The sequence below is a fragment of the Stegodyphus dumicola genome, chromosome 4 (assembly GCF_044657685.1).
Source record: "Stegodyphus dumicola isolate Sdum_Otavi_A_Nest chromosome 4, ASM4465768v1".
In the NCBI taxonomy this organism is placed as follows: Eukaryota; Metazoa; Arthropoda; class Arachnida; order Araneae; family Eresidae; genus Stegodyphus; species Stegodyphus dumicola.
The window spans coordinates 139,116,027-139,130,561 of record NC_140771.1 but is presented as its reverse complement, the minus strand read 5'-3'; the positions used below and the strand labels follow the sequence as shown (position 1 = coordinate 139,130,561).

The 14,535-nt window shown below is 30.8% G+C and overlaps 1 protein-coding gene across 3 annotated transcripts in view; it reads right to left on the bottom strand.

Moving 5' to 3' along the window:
- LOC118190875 (voltage-dependent T-type calcium channel subunit alpha-1H-like) overlaps positions 1-14,535 on the bottom strand; it is a 401,335-nt gene that overhangs the window by 238,006 nt on the left and 148,794 nt on the right. For all 3 annotated transcript variants that reach the window (XM_085815548.1, XM_085815546.1, XM_085815545.1), the window contains exons 6-8: positions 12,138-12,334; positions 10,099-10,526; positions 7,444-7,668 (exon numbers count right to left, since the gene is read on the bottom strand). In XM_085815548.1, the coding sequence (XP_085671674.1) occupies positions 7,444-7,668; positions 10,099-10,526; positions 12,138-12,334 (850 nt within the window). The remainder of the gene's footprint in view (positions 1-7,443; positions 7,669-10,098; positions 10,527-12,137; positions 12,335-14,535) is intronic.

Sequence of the window (14,535 nt, the reverse complement as noted above, 5' to 3'; positions counted from 1 at the left end):
TCGTTGCTGGATTTGCAAATCGAGATTATTCATCCCCTTTTGCTTTAACTTTTGCTTTGACTTTTTTGCTTCATCCCCTGTTGCTTTTGCTTTTTGCAAGTTACTTCGATTTTTAAATCGATGCACCGAACCATTTAAAATGTCGAGCCTAAATGGTTTAGTAAATGTTTCCATTTTAATCCTCAGTATTAGAAATGGTTGTTCAAAATCCAGTACTTCTTTATGTATTGAAATATCGAACTAAAGCTTTATTGATATTTGTAAGCTCATATTTCTAAATTATTCTTGTTTTGGTTATATAGCTTCTCAGTACTGATATTTTATTATTTTGTAACGGCATAAAATGTAAATAATTAGATTGAAAGTAACTCACAAATGTTTTAATAATTATAAGCGTTTACTTTGCATATTATTGTATTATTGTTTTCGCAACAATTTTTTATCTTTGGAATCCATTTTTGTTTTTAAAAATAGATAGATGAGTTCTGACTGCTTCTGTGTTGGTGAATAAAATTATATTTAGTGTTGCTATGTTAATCTTTTTATTTTTTGTAGTTCAGTCAAACATTCTTGGAATAGTAAGATTATGTATGCATCTTATTACGTTGTATCAACTGAGAATTCATAAAGGTGTACTTATTATAATTTCATTGTGATAAACACAGCTGAAAGAGAGAAACTGAAAACGCAATATACACTCCAATGTTTTTAATCTGCTTTCTCTTATAAGATTTATTTCAAAACTTTCGGGAATACAGAAGGTACATACATATATTATAACAGCTATTAAATTGCGATTTAGGATTCTACGAAAAGGACTGTATATAAACTGTTAGGATGCCATGAGAGTGTTTGGGTGATGTAGTTAGTAGAAGACTAAACCATAGGGAAACTGATAAGCAGGCGATGTCCAGAGATAAGTATTTAAATTATTCAGTGGTTCATTATTACGAACGCAGGAGGTCATAAAGTAATAACTTCCTTTCGTAATATTCTTTAAAAATAAGCACATAAACGACAACAGGTGCAAATTAACATCTGTGCAGCGTTTTGTTAAATGCATTACTTACAAACTTGCTACAGAGAAATACGACAACACAAGCTTAAAGTCAGTTTTATATGATTAAAAAAATGTGTTTAAAAATATTATCTATAATTTTTTGAAATTTTAAGCTTTTAAATTTCAAAAGCCTAAAATTTATCTATATGTAAATTAGAATGACCTGCATATGAGTACTATATATAAAAGCCACTCAAAGATGCATGCTGGAGCTGAGTGCAGCACAGTATTTAATTTTGTTTACATATAGGAAAATATTGGAAAATTTCTGGAATAATAAACATAAGTTATTCCAAAAGAGCAATAATTTCAAATTATCCTTACTAGCAGTGCTGATGGCAGAATAAAACGTAAAGCAAAGGGATTTTAGACCTATAAAAACAATATTAAAAATGCCATTTATTATTATTTTTTGAAAAATTTTTAAATAAATGCTAAACATTAAGATTAAAATTGAAATGATTCAAAAATAATTATTCCATACTTAAAATAAACAATACAAAACTTACATTCTAAATCTTAACTGAGTACTGATCAGTCGGAAGACAGATTGTTACATATCTTTTATTCCTGCTGAGCATTTGTCCTATTTATTGATTAGACTGAACAACACTGAAATCGAAAACCAAATCTTATTACTCGATAGCCCAAAATACTTTTGATATGGAAGGATAAATGTTTGCCTTCGGATTTCTAGACGATCAATCAAATCGTTTTTATTTGTTTCAGGAGGGAAAAGTTAAGATTTCTTTTTATTTTATAAAATCCGATGCATTATAAAGTGCACGTATAGTTTGAGGATACTTGTTGTTCTTATTTCTTTCTGAATGTTTATCAGAAATTACTTTTGTCTACTAAGAGTTTTGCTTTCATTTGCAAACGATTATTGCTATTTCTATGGGGTGGTTTTGCTGCGTAAGCCAGATTTGTTCTATCTGTTTACACCATTCAATTCTTTCCAGTTCTCTTTTACCTTTCCCTTAATAAACAAATAAACATTGAAAAGTTTTCAGTTCATTTTCAAGCTAATGTTATAAATAAAAAAAATAATTGTGATCTGAATATAAAAAAGAAAAAATAATAATAAAAAATCTGAAAGCTTTCAGATTTTACATTAATAATTTATATTTATATGCCCAAAGGGGCGTTTTTCTAACGTTTTGTGTGTTACCTTTATTTATTAAATATCATGTTCTTCGCACTTAAGCCATAAAAGCCAATTCAACAGCAATAGCGCAAAAGAATTTTAAATGAGCATATCTTTATACTTTCCGATACACAGTCTGTCACGCTGGAGATCAAAATGTTTCTTTTTTTTTTTTTTTTCAATACTGTGTTGCCATTGCTCGCTTTGAAATCGTTGAGCTTGTTATTCAAATATTCGTTAAAGTATTACAAAATATGAGATAAACAATAAAACAAATTCCAAATTTGAGCTTCCAGGATGGAAACATTCGTTATTAAAACTTTTATGGCTCTAGGTACCGTTTTTTATCACAATGCGAGAAACATACATACATACATTTATGCAGGTTCTTCATTATTTAACCTTTTTAAATGTAATACAGGGCTGTAATACTTGGAGGCAACAGTTTGAAAAGCGAATCAACGCAGAAAGTGAATCAACGCAAAATGCCAAAACGAAATTAATAGCCCCTCTGGACTAACGCCCTTTGGGCTAATTAGTTCGTAACTAATAATTTCATTTTATTCCACTTCAAAACTTTTTGGTAATGCTTTATTATTTATAACAATTATTTACATAAAAATACATTGTTTTCCTGCTCACAGTTCAGTAATACACGTAGTTTCTTTTCTCATTGACTAATATCATTATATTTATATCTCTAGCAAATATTTCTTATTTATATTGAATAAATTAAGTTCAATCAGTGAGAAAAGAAAACTAAAATATGAACATAAAAAAAAGAAAAATGAAAAAAGTAGATATTTTATGTAAGTAAATAATCGATCCAAGTAAGAAAGCATTAAGAAAAATTTTAAACTGATATAAAATAGTTCTTATTTAAGAATAAATATTATTTAGTCTTCATTCATTACCGTGTTTTCTGTTGTGTGCTCATTGTGTTTCGTTCTTTTATTGCTTCATCTTCATTCATGTTCTTCGCCGTTTCGTTTAAAATGACTAAAACGAATGAAGACTAAATGTGTATTCACTATGTTTCGTTCTCTTATTATTTCATCTTCATCAGTTAAAAAACGTTACGTTAATAGAAATAAAAATCTGAATCTGTTTTACAGTTTTTAAATCTAAATGCAGTATATTGTAATAGGGCTCGTTAGAAACCTCTTAATTACTTTTAACAGTTGCTTTTTATATTGCTGTAAGAAAAATAATTGAACGGAAGAAAAGAAAAAAATTAAAGGAATATGAATCGCTATGCCATAACTAAACAAACTGCAAGAACATTTAATGTTGGAAAACCATTTAGTATGAAACAGTATTCTGTAATAAGGCATGACAGCACAAGGAACAATTGTATTCATTACAATAATGCTGAAAATGTCGTTAATACCAATCAGATATATTGTAAATTTAGTGTATTTTGAATGATAGCAATTATATCTCTTATTAAAACCTTAAATAAAATTTTAAATTTTAAGAGCATTGCTTTTAAATTGTCCTATTTGTTAAGCATTTATAGAGTGATTAATTCTAAAAGGGCATTAAAGATCTTATGGTTTACCAAACGTCAACAGTATGGAATATGTATATTTCAAGGTCACTGGTAAGATATTAAAGATTTCAAGTTTCGACAATGGCAACACTTGGCCAATTTGCGTGGATGGCTAATGCATAGTAGCATTAGTCTAATGTAATGGTCTAAATTATTGGAAATATTTCTTTAAAGATGATTCTATTGTCAAAACTATGTTATGTCAGGCTAAAAGAATAAAAGAAAAGAAAGGTCAATAATATAAAGACACAACGTTTTAGACTGTCATTATTTTGGAATGTACAAAACGTTTTAAGGAAAGCAATCTTCTTTCAAACTCTCAGTTAAATTCCCTTGTGAAACTAACGATGTTAATTATGTAATTTAATTATGATGCTTCCCACATCTCTTTAGCTACATAATTTAATATATATGATTTCAGTAAGAACTTGGAACAAACAAATATTTTTTTCAAGCCAGGAAACATAAGTTCATCAGCAGAATTATTATTACATTTGTATTATTTGTAATTTCTTTAATTACAAGCAGATGCATCTCACACATTTTTTATTTTTCTTCCTTGAAATTATTAGATCTTACCGTCAACAATTTCTTCGAAAACTATAGAAGAAATGCATAATACATATTTTAATATCAATTATTCAAGTTTAATTCTATCACAGACATTTTCAGCCATTTGAATATATATATTAGTGAAATCGTCATTTGTATTAAGTATATTTGAAAAATAAAGGGAAGTAATAATTATCCTTAATTTTACTGAAACACTCTAGCTGAGTAAGCCTACATGAAGTTTCTTTTAACTTTTCTTTCGGAATTATTCTTTAATATATAAATTCTGTTCTCTCACACTTGTGTCTAATATCATTCTGAATACCGACAGATACTTAAATTTGTTATTTAATTTGCGAAAGATTTAGTTACTGCCTGCTAATCTTACCTTACAAATATCACATAAAAATTACGAGCAGATCTAGATTTGACCGTTATTTTGTATATATATTTATATATTGGTTTCATTTTCTCAGAACTGATTCTTGGCATAGATCATGTAAATTGTCTTGAAAAAGGTAGAGAATATATTATAAATTTCATTGAAATTTTAATTTTACACTCTTTTTCTCAAGTTTCATATAAGGATATAATAATATAATACATACATTTCATTTAAATCCACGCAATAATTTAATATTTGGGTCGTCATCTTTTGAACTAGAAAATAAATATTTGAGTTTACTACAAAACATAAAGATAATGATTATTTATTTTCCCTATTTTTCTTTCTGGGGAAGAAAAGTTGTTTCTTTCTTACTTTTGTATACACGAAACGTGAAAGATTACGCGTATCAGAAATACTATATCTTGCAAATCCTGAAATTATTAGGAAATGAATTCCTCAGATTATTAGGAAGAGTATAAAATATAATGTTTTTAATAATCTCCAAGGTACTATGATGCATAATATGATTTCTAATTTTATATCAGCCTCGAGAATGAGCTAGATGTAGCGATGTAGAGAAAGATGCTTACCGAAAATTGCAAATTTTTTATGAACCATGAATATATAAACCGCCATGAACATATATACTATTCCATTATCAAATAATGATTCATTTTCTAATAAATATGAGAAATAAGAAGAAAAAAACGAAAACATTTTCATAATAAAAAAGATAAAATGGTTCACCTGAAGACTGAGAAATTTGTCAATTCGCTGCCAAAGTTTGAATTCTACCAAATTATCAGTTCTTTGGTTTTACCGTCTTTATGACTGGGTTGTGCATTCCTTATCAGAGTCATAATCGCATTTAATTTGCAAAGGCTAATCGTAGGATAATTTACTTCGTATTCAGGAAAATTTTTATTATTGAAGTAAGGAAATTAACACGTCTCTTATCCTACTGTAGCATACATGCTGAAAGACAGATGTTTCACAAGCACTTTTTGTACTCTATCGAGAAAATCTTCGAGTCTAGTAAAAATTCACGAAAACCTCGTGAATATCAATATTCAGAGTTTTAGATATTTGGGCATAAATAGGGAGCACCTTTGCAGAAGCAGTAATAACTACTGTAGTACTAACGAACTGTAGTAGTACTTACGAATGTACGTGAACTAATATTTGGATAAAACGAAGATTTGGAGTATATGCAATCAGCCTCAATATCATAAGCCAATTTAAACCCCACGTTATCTCTTAAGACGTCATGTATAATGCCCTCTTTTACTACGAAATAAATTTTTTCACTTAAAATGGAAACTTTTAAAACATGACATCTAAACATTCGCTTTCTCTGTGATATTCTCTTTCTGTCTCTCTCCTTCTCTTTCTCTATACATATATATGTTACTGCGAATGTTACAGAGTTTGACTTCTTTTGGGAGCATAAAATATATCAAACTCTTAACAGACGTAGAACAAATTATTGCGGGGTCGAAAGTCACAACAGACACTTGAAAAATTTTAAAACAATCCTTTTACTTAAACATGAACTTTGAACGTAAGCACGCCTTGTGCTTTATAAAGCAACCACCAACTGTGGTGATGAAACATAAGTAACAGTCAAATTCAAATTATCTAGAAATAATTTGAATAATTATTAAAATTAAAGCGTAGGCTGGTAGTCAAAGACTACATAGTTATATTTAAATCGAAATTGGCTCAAATGCTAACCAGTGTAAATATTTAAATGTCGGCAGCAATTTACGTAAAGCCGAATAATTACAAATTTATCAAGAATAGCAGAACTAATAAAACGTGGCCTGGAGAGTCAAAAACACTTTGTTGCTTACAATCCCAAAACCTCAGTTTAACTAAATCATTTACATACCTCTAGTTCATTTATATTTTACATCGATACGGGAATGGAAAGGAGAAGTTAAAGGGTGAAAGTAAAAGCTGAAATTTTAAACAACTGGTTAATTTAAATAATAACCTTATAAAGTGAATACATTTTGGAATTTCTTCTTTGTCGAATTAACTGTAACAGTCAATTCTGAGTTAAGTGCGAATTAAAATAAAAATTAAAATAAACGCATTATAAAATTTTAGAAAGAATTATAGTTAATGGAAAATATTGATATTTAGGAGAAATGCATACTTAATCTCTCATTCTTAAACAGAGAGTCTTACTCATTAGCTCAGAAAAACATTTTCTTGCATTTCGATACGTTGAAAGCCTGTTATGATATTTACATTCGAAAAAATGGTGTACGCTTTTATCATGTCATTTGAACATAATTTGATGTACTCAATGCATTTCGATGTAAAGGTACAATGATAAGCATATGTTCGATATAGATGTGTGCTGTAAATAGCGTATAAAATCTGCCTATTTCTGAATAGATAAAAATATCTAATGAACTAAATCTTTGTTACTCGTAGGTTTCAATAGAAACATGAATGACAGATCATGAGTCCCATCCACACAGGGAAAATAAATATAACTTTAAATATTGCAAACGTCCAAATAGATTAAAATTATATATATGAGTAACACAGCTGGTGCTTCTGGCTCTAACAAGAACAGAGCAAGGATCCCCATCCATAAGCTCCTTCTTCGTATATCAAATTAATATACTATAATAAATTTTCTTGAACTGTTTTTGGCCAGATCGTCCCAGAATTTCTGAGAACCAACTCTTTTCTACGTTCCAATGCTGTATGAACAATTATCTACTCACCTCTCCTTGTACCGGCGCAGAGCCTGTGTACAGCGAAATTGCTCGCACAGCTGGCAGCGAAGGCTACGCCCTGTGTGCCACTAAGGGCGAGGAGTTGAGTGCATGTCAGTGGGCGCGTACGTCTGGAACTTCCGCTAGATATCCTTCTCCTCCTGGGTTCGATGGAAATGGGCACATGTGGAGACATCGAGGGTTCTTTCGTCATGTCTTGAGGCAACGTCGACACTAAAAAATCAAATTAAAAAAAAAAAAAAAAAAAAAAAAAGACATGAAGCTTGAAGCTAAAATTGCCAGCTGAATTCTACATGTCTGTAATCATATATAAAATCTTTTATGGGTATTAACGTTAGAAGCATGCTTATGTAGATTTAATGCAAAACGCTTTTAACACACCGAACTAAACGTACACACATAATTAGGAAAAAAAAAATGTCAGAGTTTTTTTTATGAAACATCGTATATGTCCACTATGTTCCCGAAAGATGGGTGCAAAACTGTCTATTTGGTATTATAAAGAACTTACGTGAATTATAATTAAGAGGAAATACAACACATGTGTTACAATTACCATTTACAGCATCTACCTAGCATTTACTTTGCCGTGATAAACACAAATAGGAGAACCATAAAATCAAGTGCCGCTCTTTCAAAAAGTAAATAAGATATTACCGAAAATTGAGTAAATAGAGAATTATTCAAATATTAAACTTTCTGCAGATGTTATGAATGGAAGGTATTCTAAATATATTTTTAATGAAGAATTTCGTTATATATATATATGTATGGTGAGATTTTCCTTTTCTTTTATTCGAAAAAATTTCTAAGAGAACATATAAAATATATACTTATTCATATCATGCTAAAAATGGGAAGGCCAGTTTTTTGTAATGGCAACTGAAACTACTTTGAAGCTTAGCTATTATAAATTTCTAGATAATGGCATTTAAGCTTGATATAGTTTCATTTACTATGTTGTTATTTTAACTGTCTTTGGCTTTTATAATATGAGTAGATATTGAATATTGTAGCAGTCCCATATACCAAAATTTTCTCTGAAATATTGAAATTGAAAAACGGGTGATCTTATTATTTTTTTAGAAAACTTTAACTCAGTCCTGTACTTATAATTCTTCTCTGTTGATTATATATATATATATATATATAATAGATTCTGTAATACATTATGTTCTGTAATACATTATGTTGAATCCATAATGAACAGCCAAAATTTTGATGGCTTAGAGATGTTGACCAACTAGGCCAAAACGTAGAAAGCAAGTGCGTTATCTTCAGGGTGCAATCGTAATTCAGACAGAGTTAGTTTTGGTTCTCAATGTATTTTGATTGGATAATGAATACTGCTGTAAAATTACTATTGGCTGTTTGAGTTTTAGCCCATATATCAGAATTATGTAAGAGTCTTATGACATGGATTAATCTCGAAATGACGCAGTGCAGAGAGATTACCATTTTTAGCATAGAGAAGAAAAATTAATTTACGCTGCTAATTTAATCTTTTACATATTTTTTATTTTTCTTTCATATCCCTCTTTCAAAAAGAAAAAGGCGTAGCGACAGAGAAGCCTGTTTAAAGAAAAAGCGTTAAAGGAGTAGCAAATGAAGAAAAGCGTAAATCATAAAATTTTGGTCAACAATAATGAAATAAATAACTCCCATAATAATTTTTGAATATCAATTTTTAAAATAAATATAATTTTTTAGTCTTATTAAATTTTTAGCATTTCAGTCCAAAAGTCTTTTTGTTTTCCATTATTTCAGTCCAAAAGTCTTTTTGTTTTAGAGTCCACATAATTAGATTTTTTCAGAGAAGGCTTTGCACAGCTTTACATACAATATCACAGTTGTAAAAGTTTTCCACACACTACTTAGTTTGATAAATCACAACAAATTTCAAAATATTCAAAACATAATTAATTTTCATTATTATAACTTATATTTTAACATCATAAAATTGTATAATTAGTATTACTAAAATTATGACTTTTACTGTTATAATTAGATTTCTAATTTTTACATTTTACACAAAACTAGAAGACCCCTTTACAGAGTCTATAGGAATCGAACCTTTGCGGGGAAACCCAATGGATTTCAAATATATATGAAAAAAAATAAGGAATATGCAAAGATTAAATTAGTAGCGTAAATTAATTTCCCTTCTCTGTTTTAAAAATAGTAATCTTTTTGCACTGCGTCATTTCGAGATTAATCCATGTTATATATTGAGAACCAAAACTAACTTATTCTGAATTAAGATTTCACCCTGAAGATAACGCACTTACTTTCTACGCTTTGACCTAGCTGGACTGCAGTCTGTCTGCTTCTTTCATATTGCAAATTTATCAAATAAATAATTAAATAAAAGAAAAGAAAATAAATAAATAAATAAACTTTTGGAATAGGCATAAGTAATGTGCCAACTTGTTGGCGGCCGTAACACATTTGCTGAAATAAAAGTTGAATTAAATCTACCTCGACTGCCAAATTTCTTATTCATTGTGGATTGGAGTTTCAACATCTCTAAGCCATCAAAATTTTAGTTGTTCATTATGGATTCAACCGCCTGCGTTCTACGACAAAATTGATTACATATATACATGTATCAGGTTGGACATCTTCGCTAAAAATAAAGCTTACCAGAATCTCCATAGAAAATGTTTTCACTTCCGCTGCATGAGGGTTGGTCCCTGACGCTGGCAGTCGTCGGTACATCGAGGTTCGGCCTTCGAGGCGAACACATGAGATCGATGTCCGAAATCTCCGGACTCGCGCATGGAGCTTGAGGGCTCTCCGCGAACGGAACTTGTAGCACGGCCATTTCAGGCATCGGGTGCACGTGGGTCGGCGTCTTCCGGGATCCATGGTTCCCGTTCAGGGACGGCACGGAAGACCTTCGTTGTTTCGAAGACCGCCTTCCCGACGATGCAAACGAGCCGGAGTGCTGTTGTTGTTGCGATGAGGATCTTCTCGTTCTCCTCAAAGATATACTAGTTCGGCCGTACTCCTCTTTACGACGCTTTTTTCGGAAGTGCTTGTACCAAAGCAGGAGTCTCCTCCTTCCGCACCTGTAAAGATAATTTATATGATGAGATTTCAAGGAATTTCCTTGCGCCAGATTTCTCTTTCAGAGAGGTAGACACAGATATTGTTTTCAACAAATGGATTTGTTTTGACAGTAAATAAAAGAAATATTAAAAGATGAATTTAAGTGAACGGAATGCGATCATCCTTACTTACGTCATTCCTATGCATATATGAAAAAACTAGTTATGAGAGTTAAAAAAATATTTTTCATTTTTAATACATTTAACTAAATCCATGTATTTAAAAAATGTTTATATCTATATCTATATGTGTTACAAATTTTAGTCCATCGAAGGGTCAATAACGCGAAAGAAAATTAATGCCTTTCAGCTTACTGCGTAAGGAACATTCAGTCTAAGTTCTTGCTATCTTGCTTTCAAGGATTTTGGATCTCTCTTATGATATAAAATTGCATTATATATGTTTTTAAAATTTCTCTTCAACAGTTTTGATTCAAAAATTAATCATTTTTGTATTCTTCGATTAATTTTATAGAAAATGTAAAAAATTTATAAATTAAGATTTTAAAGAACTTCATTTAGAACATTATTCGCTCTTTCCGATGATGCAAAAATCATAAATGTTAATAATAAAGCAAAAATGTAGGCAAAAATATCCTCGAAATTTTGAATCCCTTAACAATAAATCAAAAACACTATATGGAATTTTGAAAAATTCTCTGTGAAATGTTATGCACTAATCGCAAATGTATATGTGTGAAAACAAAAACTTGTAAACGGATTTTATAGAACTATGAAAAATTTTTAATTAAATCACCAAAACAGAGCTTATGTGTTACTCTTAAAATGAAACAAGTACAAGGACAAAATTAGAATGTATGGCACGAACAACAAATTAACTAAAAATTAAGTTACGAATACCTGAAATATCGATTCAAGTTCAAGGTAATTTAATCTTGAATATTGAAATGAACGATGAATTAAATGTAATTAATTACATTGAGTAAGAGGCATAAAATTAAATTAGCATAGTTCCCTTGATTATTAATTGCGTTTATTGAAACTACCTAAATAGTCTGTTTTTTAATGAAAACAGTATTTTAATGAAAATCTAATACCTTCAGATTTTTGGCGCTTTAAACTTTTAAGGGTGTTTAAGTGTATGTTAAAACACCACAAACAGTCTAAAAATTTCAGATCTAGAGTTTCTAGATTAATTAACAGCATACGTTTACTAGGTACTAGTCAGGAAATAAAATTAAAAAAAAAAAAAAAAAACTGTAGCCGAACATGGGCAATTAATTCTTTTAATATTTAACAGACAAGAGTTACAACTATTTTCTTAATCCAAAATGAGATCACATCTTACTAATATAACGAATTATTATCGTTACGACTCTAAGTGGAATTTTTACACTCGTTTCTTTTTTTGAACTACCGTTTGAAGCAGAAATTTAAAATTACCGAATAAAATTCTTGTTTTAAATTTCCTTTTTTTTTCTGTGAGCGGATATCAGAGAATAATATAAAGTACTTTAAAGTAAAACTCAAAAGCTAAACGTTAATAAGAAAAAAGAAAACAAATTGCAGTGTGATAAAATATGTGCATGAAAAACTTGAAAATTTTTTCACCTGGTTAAATGGGCAATGTACTTGACAATCTCATTATAACAACCGGTAGGTTCGGAAAAAGAGTTGCTGGCTAAGCTGCTGCTGGAGTTCATTGTCGATCGTTCCAAGCGCATGCGTTCCATCTCGCGTTTCTTTGTCTCCGAAAACTGAGTGGCAATGACAACGAGGCACAGGTTGATCATGAAAAAAGAACCGATCTGGGAAAGACAAATTTTTTAGTTGGACTAACACTTCTTTTACTGAACTAGTATAAAATGTATACTTATAATAGGAGCCTAATTCCGAACAGGGAAAATGATATCTCTTAATATGTAGATCAAATGAGATTGGTACTGATACAAATAAAAAAAATATGATGTGTACACCACATGACTTCCTTGTAAGAAATTTTAAAGTATACGCATTTTTTCCTGCATTTGATTTAAACTTACTTCATCGAAGTTCATTAGAGATAAATTTCTCATTCAATTAATTCAGTTCTTACTTCGCGGCAAGGCAAAAATGCATAACAACCTCAAAATATCTATATTAAAAATTGAAAGATATAGAAAAACATAAAACAGCAAATACATTTAAAACAATTAAAAAAAATTTACAGTTTCAATTACAGTTTCTACGTATAAACAATGCCGCCAGCGGGCAAGAAGGCAGATTTTTCAGTGCACAAAACTGAAAGTTTGCTTTCGATCTCACTCGGGAAGAAGCCACTGAAGGCGTAGAAACTGACTTAATTTGCTGTAGAAGCTATGCTGAGTCAATAAATGGGACAATTTAATAACTTAATGATAATTCATGAATGGCTTAAGCATAATTTAATTTGTAATAATTAAAGAAGACGTTCCTTTGTCGTTGCGAAGCTTAGTTTCTCTAGATTGGCAACAAGTCCAGTATTTTGCTAGATTTAAATGTAAACAAATATGGCGCTAGGGTAAAAAATTAGGCTTAGCCGCACTTAAACAACTTTTAAATTGTTGATAATTCTACTGTAATAACGTGCGGGTGAACTAAAGGGTAAATATAAAATAACATGCGGGTTAACATAAAAACCTTAAACGGAAGATAAGAACAACATAATTCAATCTTTTTAAAGCAAAAATTGCAAAATTTATAAACATAGAAGAATAAAGAAACTGAGCTCACTGAGCCGAGTAATAAAGTGGATATAAGTAAGGTATAACAAAATATGATAGCTGACTTCAAAAAATACGTAGTGTATTCGGAAACTAAGTACCGTTTCATTCTAGCGCCGTCGCAGCGCTGTGGTAGGCGTCTCGCGCATGCGCACTAGTCTTTCTTGTTCACTGACATTCAATTGACGCCATTTTGGTTGCTCTATGTTGTGTTTTCAGTTTGCTGTGCACATTCAAAATGTTTAAGACAATTAGTTCTCCTGCTGACTGTGAGATTCGTGCCGTGATTAAATTTTTGAACGCGAGGAATGTTAAACCAGCCGAAATTTATCGTCAAGTGACAGGAGACAAGAGACCACTGGGTGAGCAGCTGTGCGGCCATGAAGACTTTCAGCTTTATTGCTCACTCAGTGGGACCACGTTTATTTAAAATTTTATTACAATAATATTACAATAATATATTTTATATTACAATAATTCATAAATAGTTCACTGTTCATTATAGTGCACAGTTCATAAGTCTGTTAAAGTTAATTTATCTGTTGAAGTTAATAATTAGTCTGAAGTAAGTTCTGATAAAGCTCTGAGAAATTTTATAGTTAGTGTGAAGTAAGTTTCATATTTGTTGATTGAAGTTGGGCTGTCTTGAAGTGATGCTAATTATGCCGAAAAAATGCTGATGTATCGTCAAGTGACAGAAGTTTACGGTGAATACGCGATAAGTGATGGAATGGTGAGAAAGTGAGTAAGAATGTTTAATGCAGGTCGAACAAATGTCCACGCCTTGGCTCGGAGTGGTCGGCCTTCTGTTGTCACCGATGATTTGGTAAGAAAAGTTGATGAAGCAATTCATGAGAACAGACGCTTCACAATGACAACTCTTTCAGAGGCATTTCCACAAATTTCACGTACTGTTTTGTGTCTGACCGCTTGAATTATCGCAAACTGTGTTCCCGATGGGTTCCAAAAAATGCTCACTGATGTTCACAAAACAAAGCGACTTGGTAGTGCCCTGACATTTCTCACGCGGTACAGCGATGAGGGAGAAAACTTTTTAAACCAAATTGTGACAGGTGATGGAACTTGGGTGTGTCATTTCACACCAGAATCGAAGCAACAATCGATGGAGTGGAGACACACTCATTCTCCGAAAAAACAAAAGTTCAAAGTGACAATGTCATCACAAAAAGTCATGTGCACTGTCTTCTGGGATAGGAAAGGCGTTTTGCTTACTGAATTTCTTCCCAGAGGTGAAACCATTAATACGG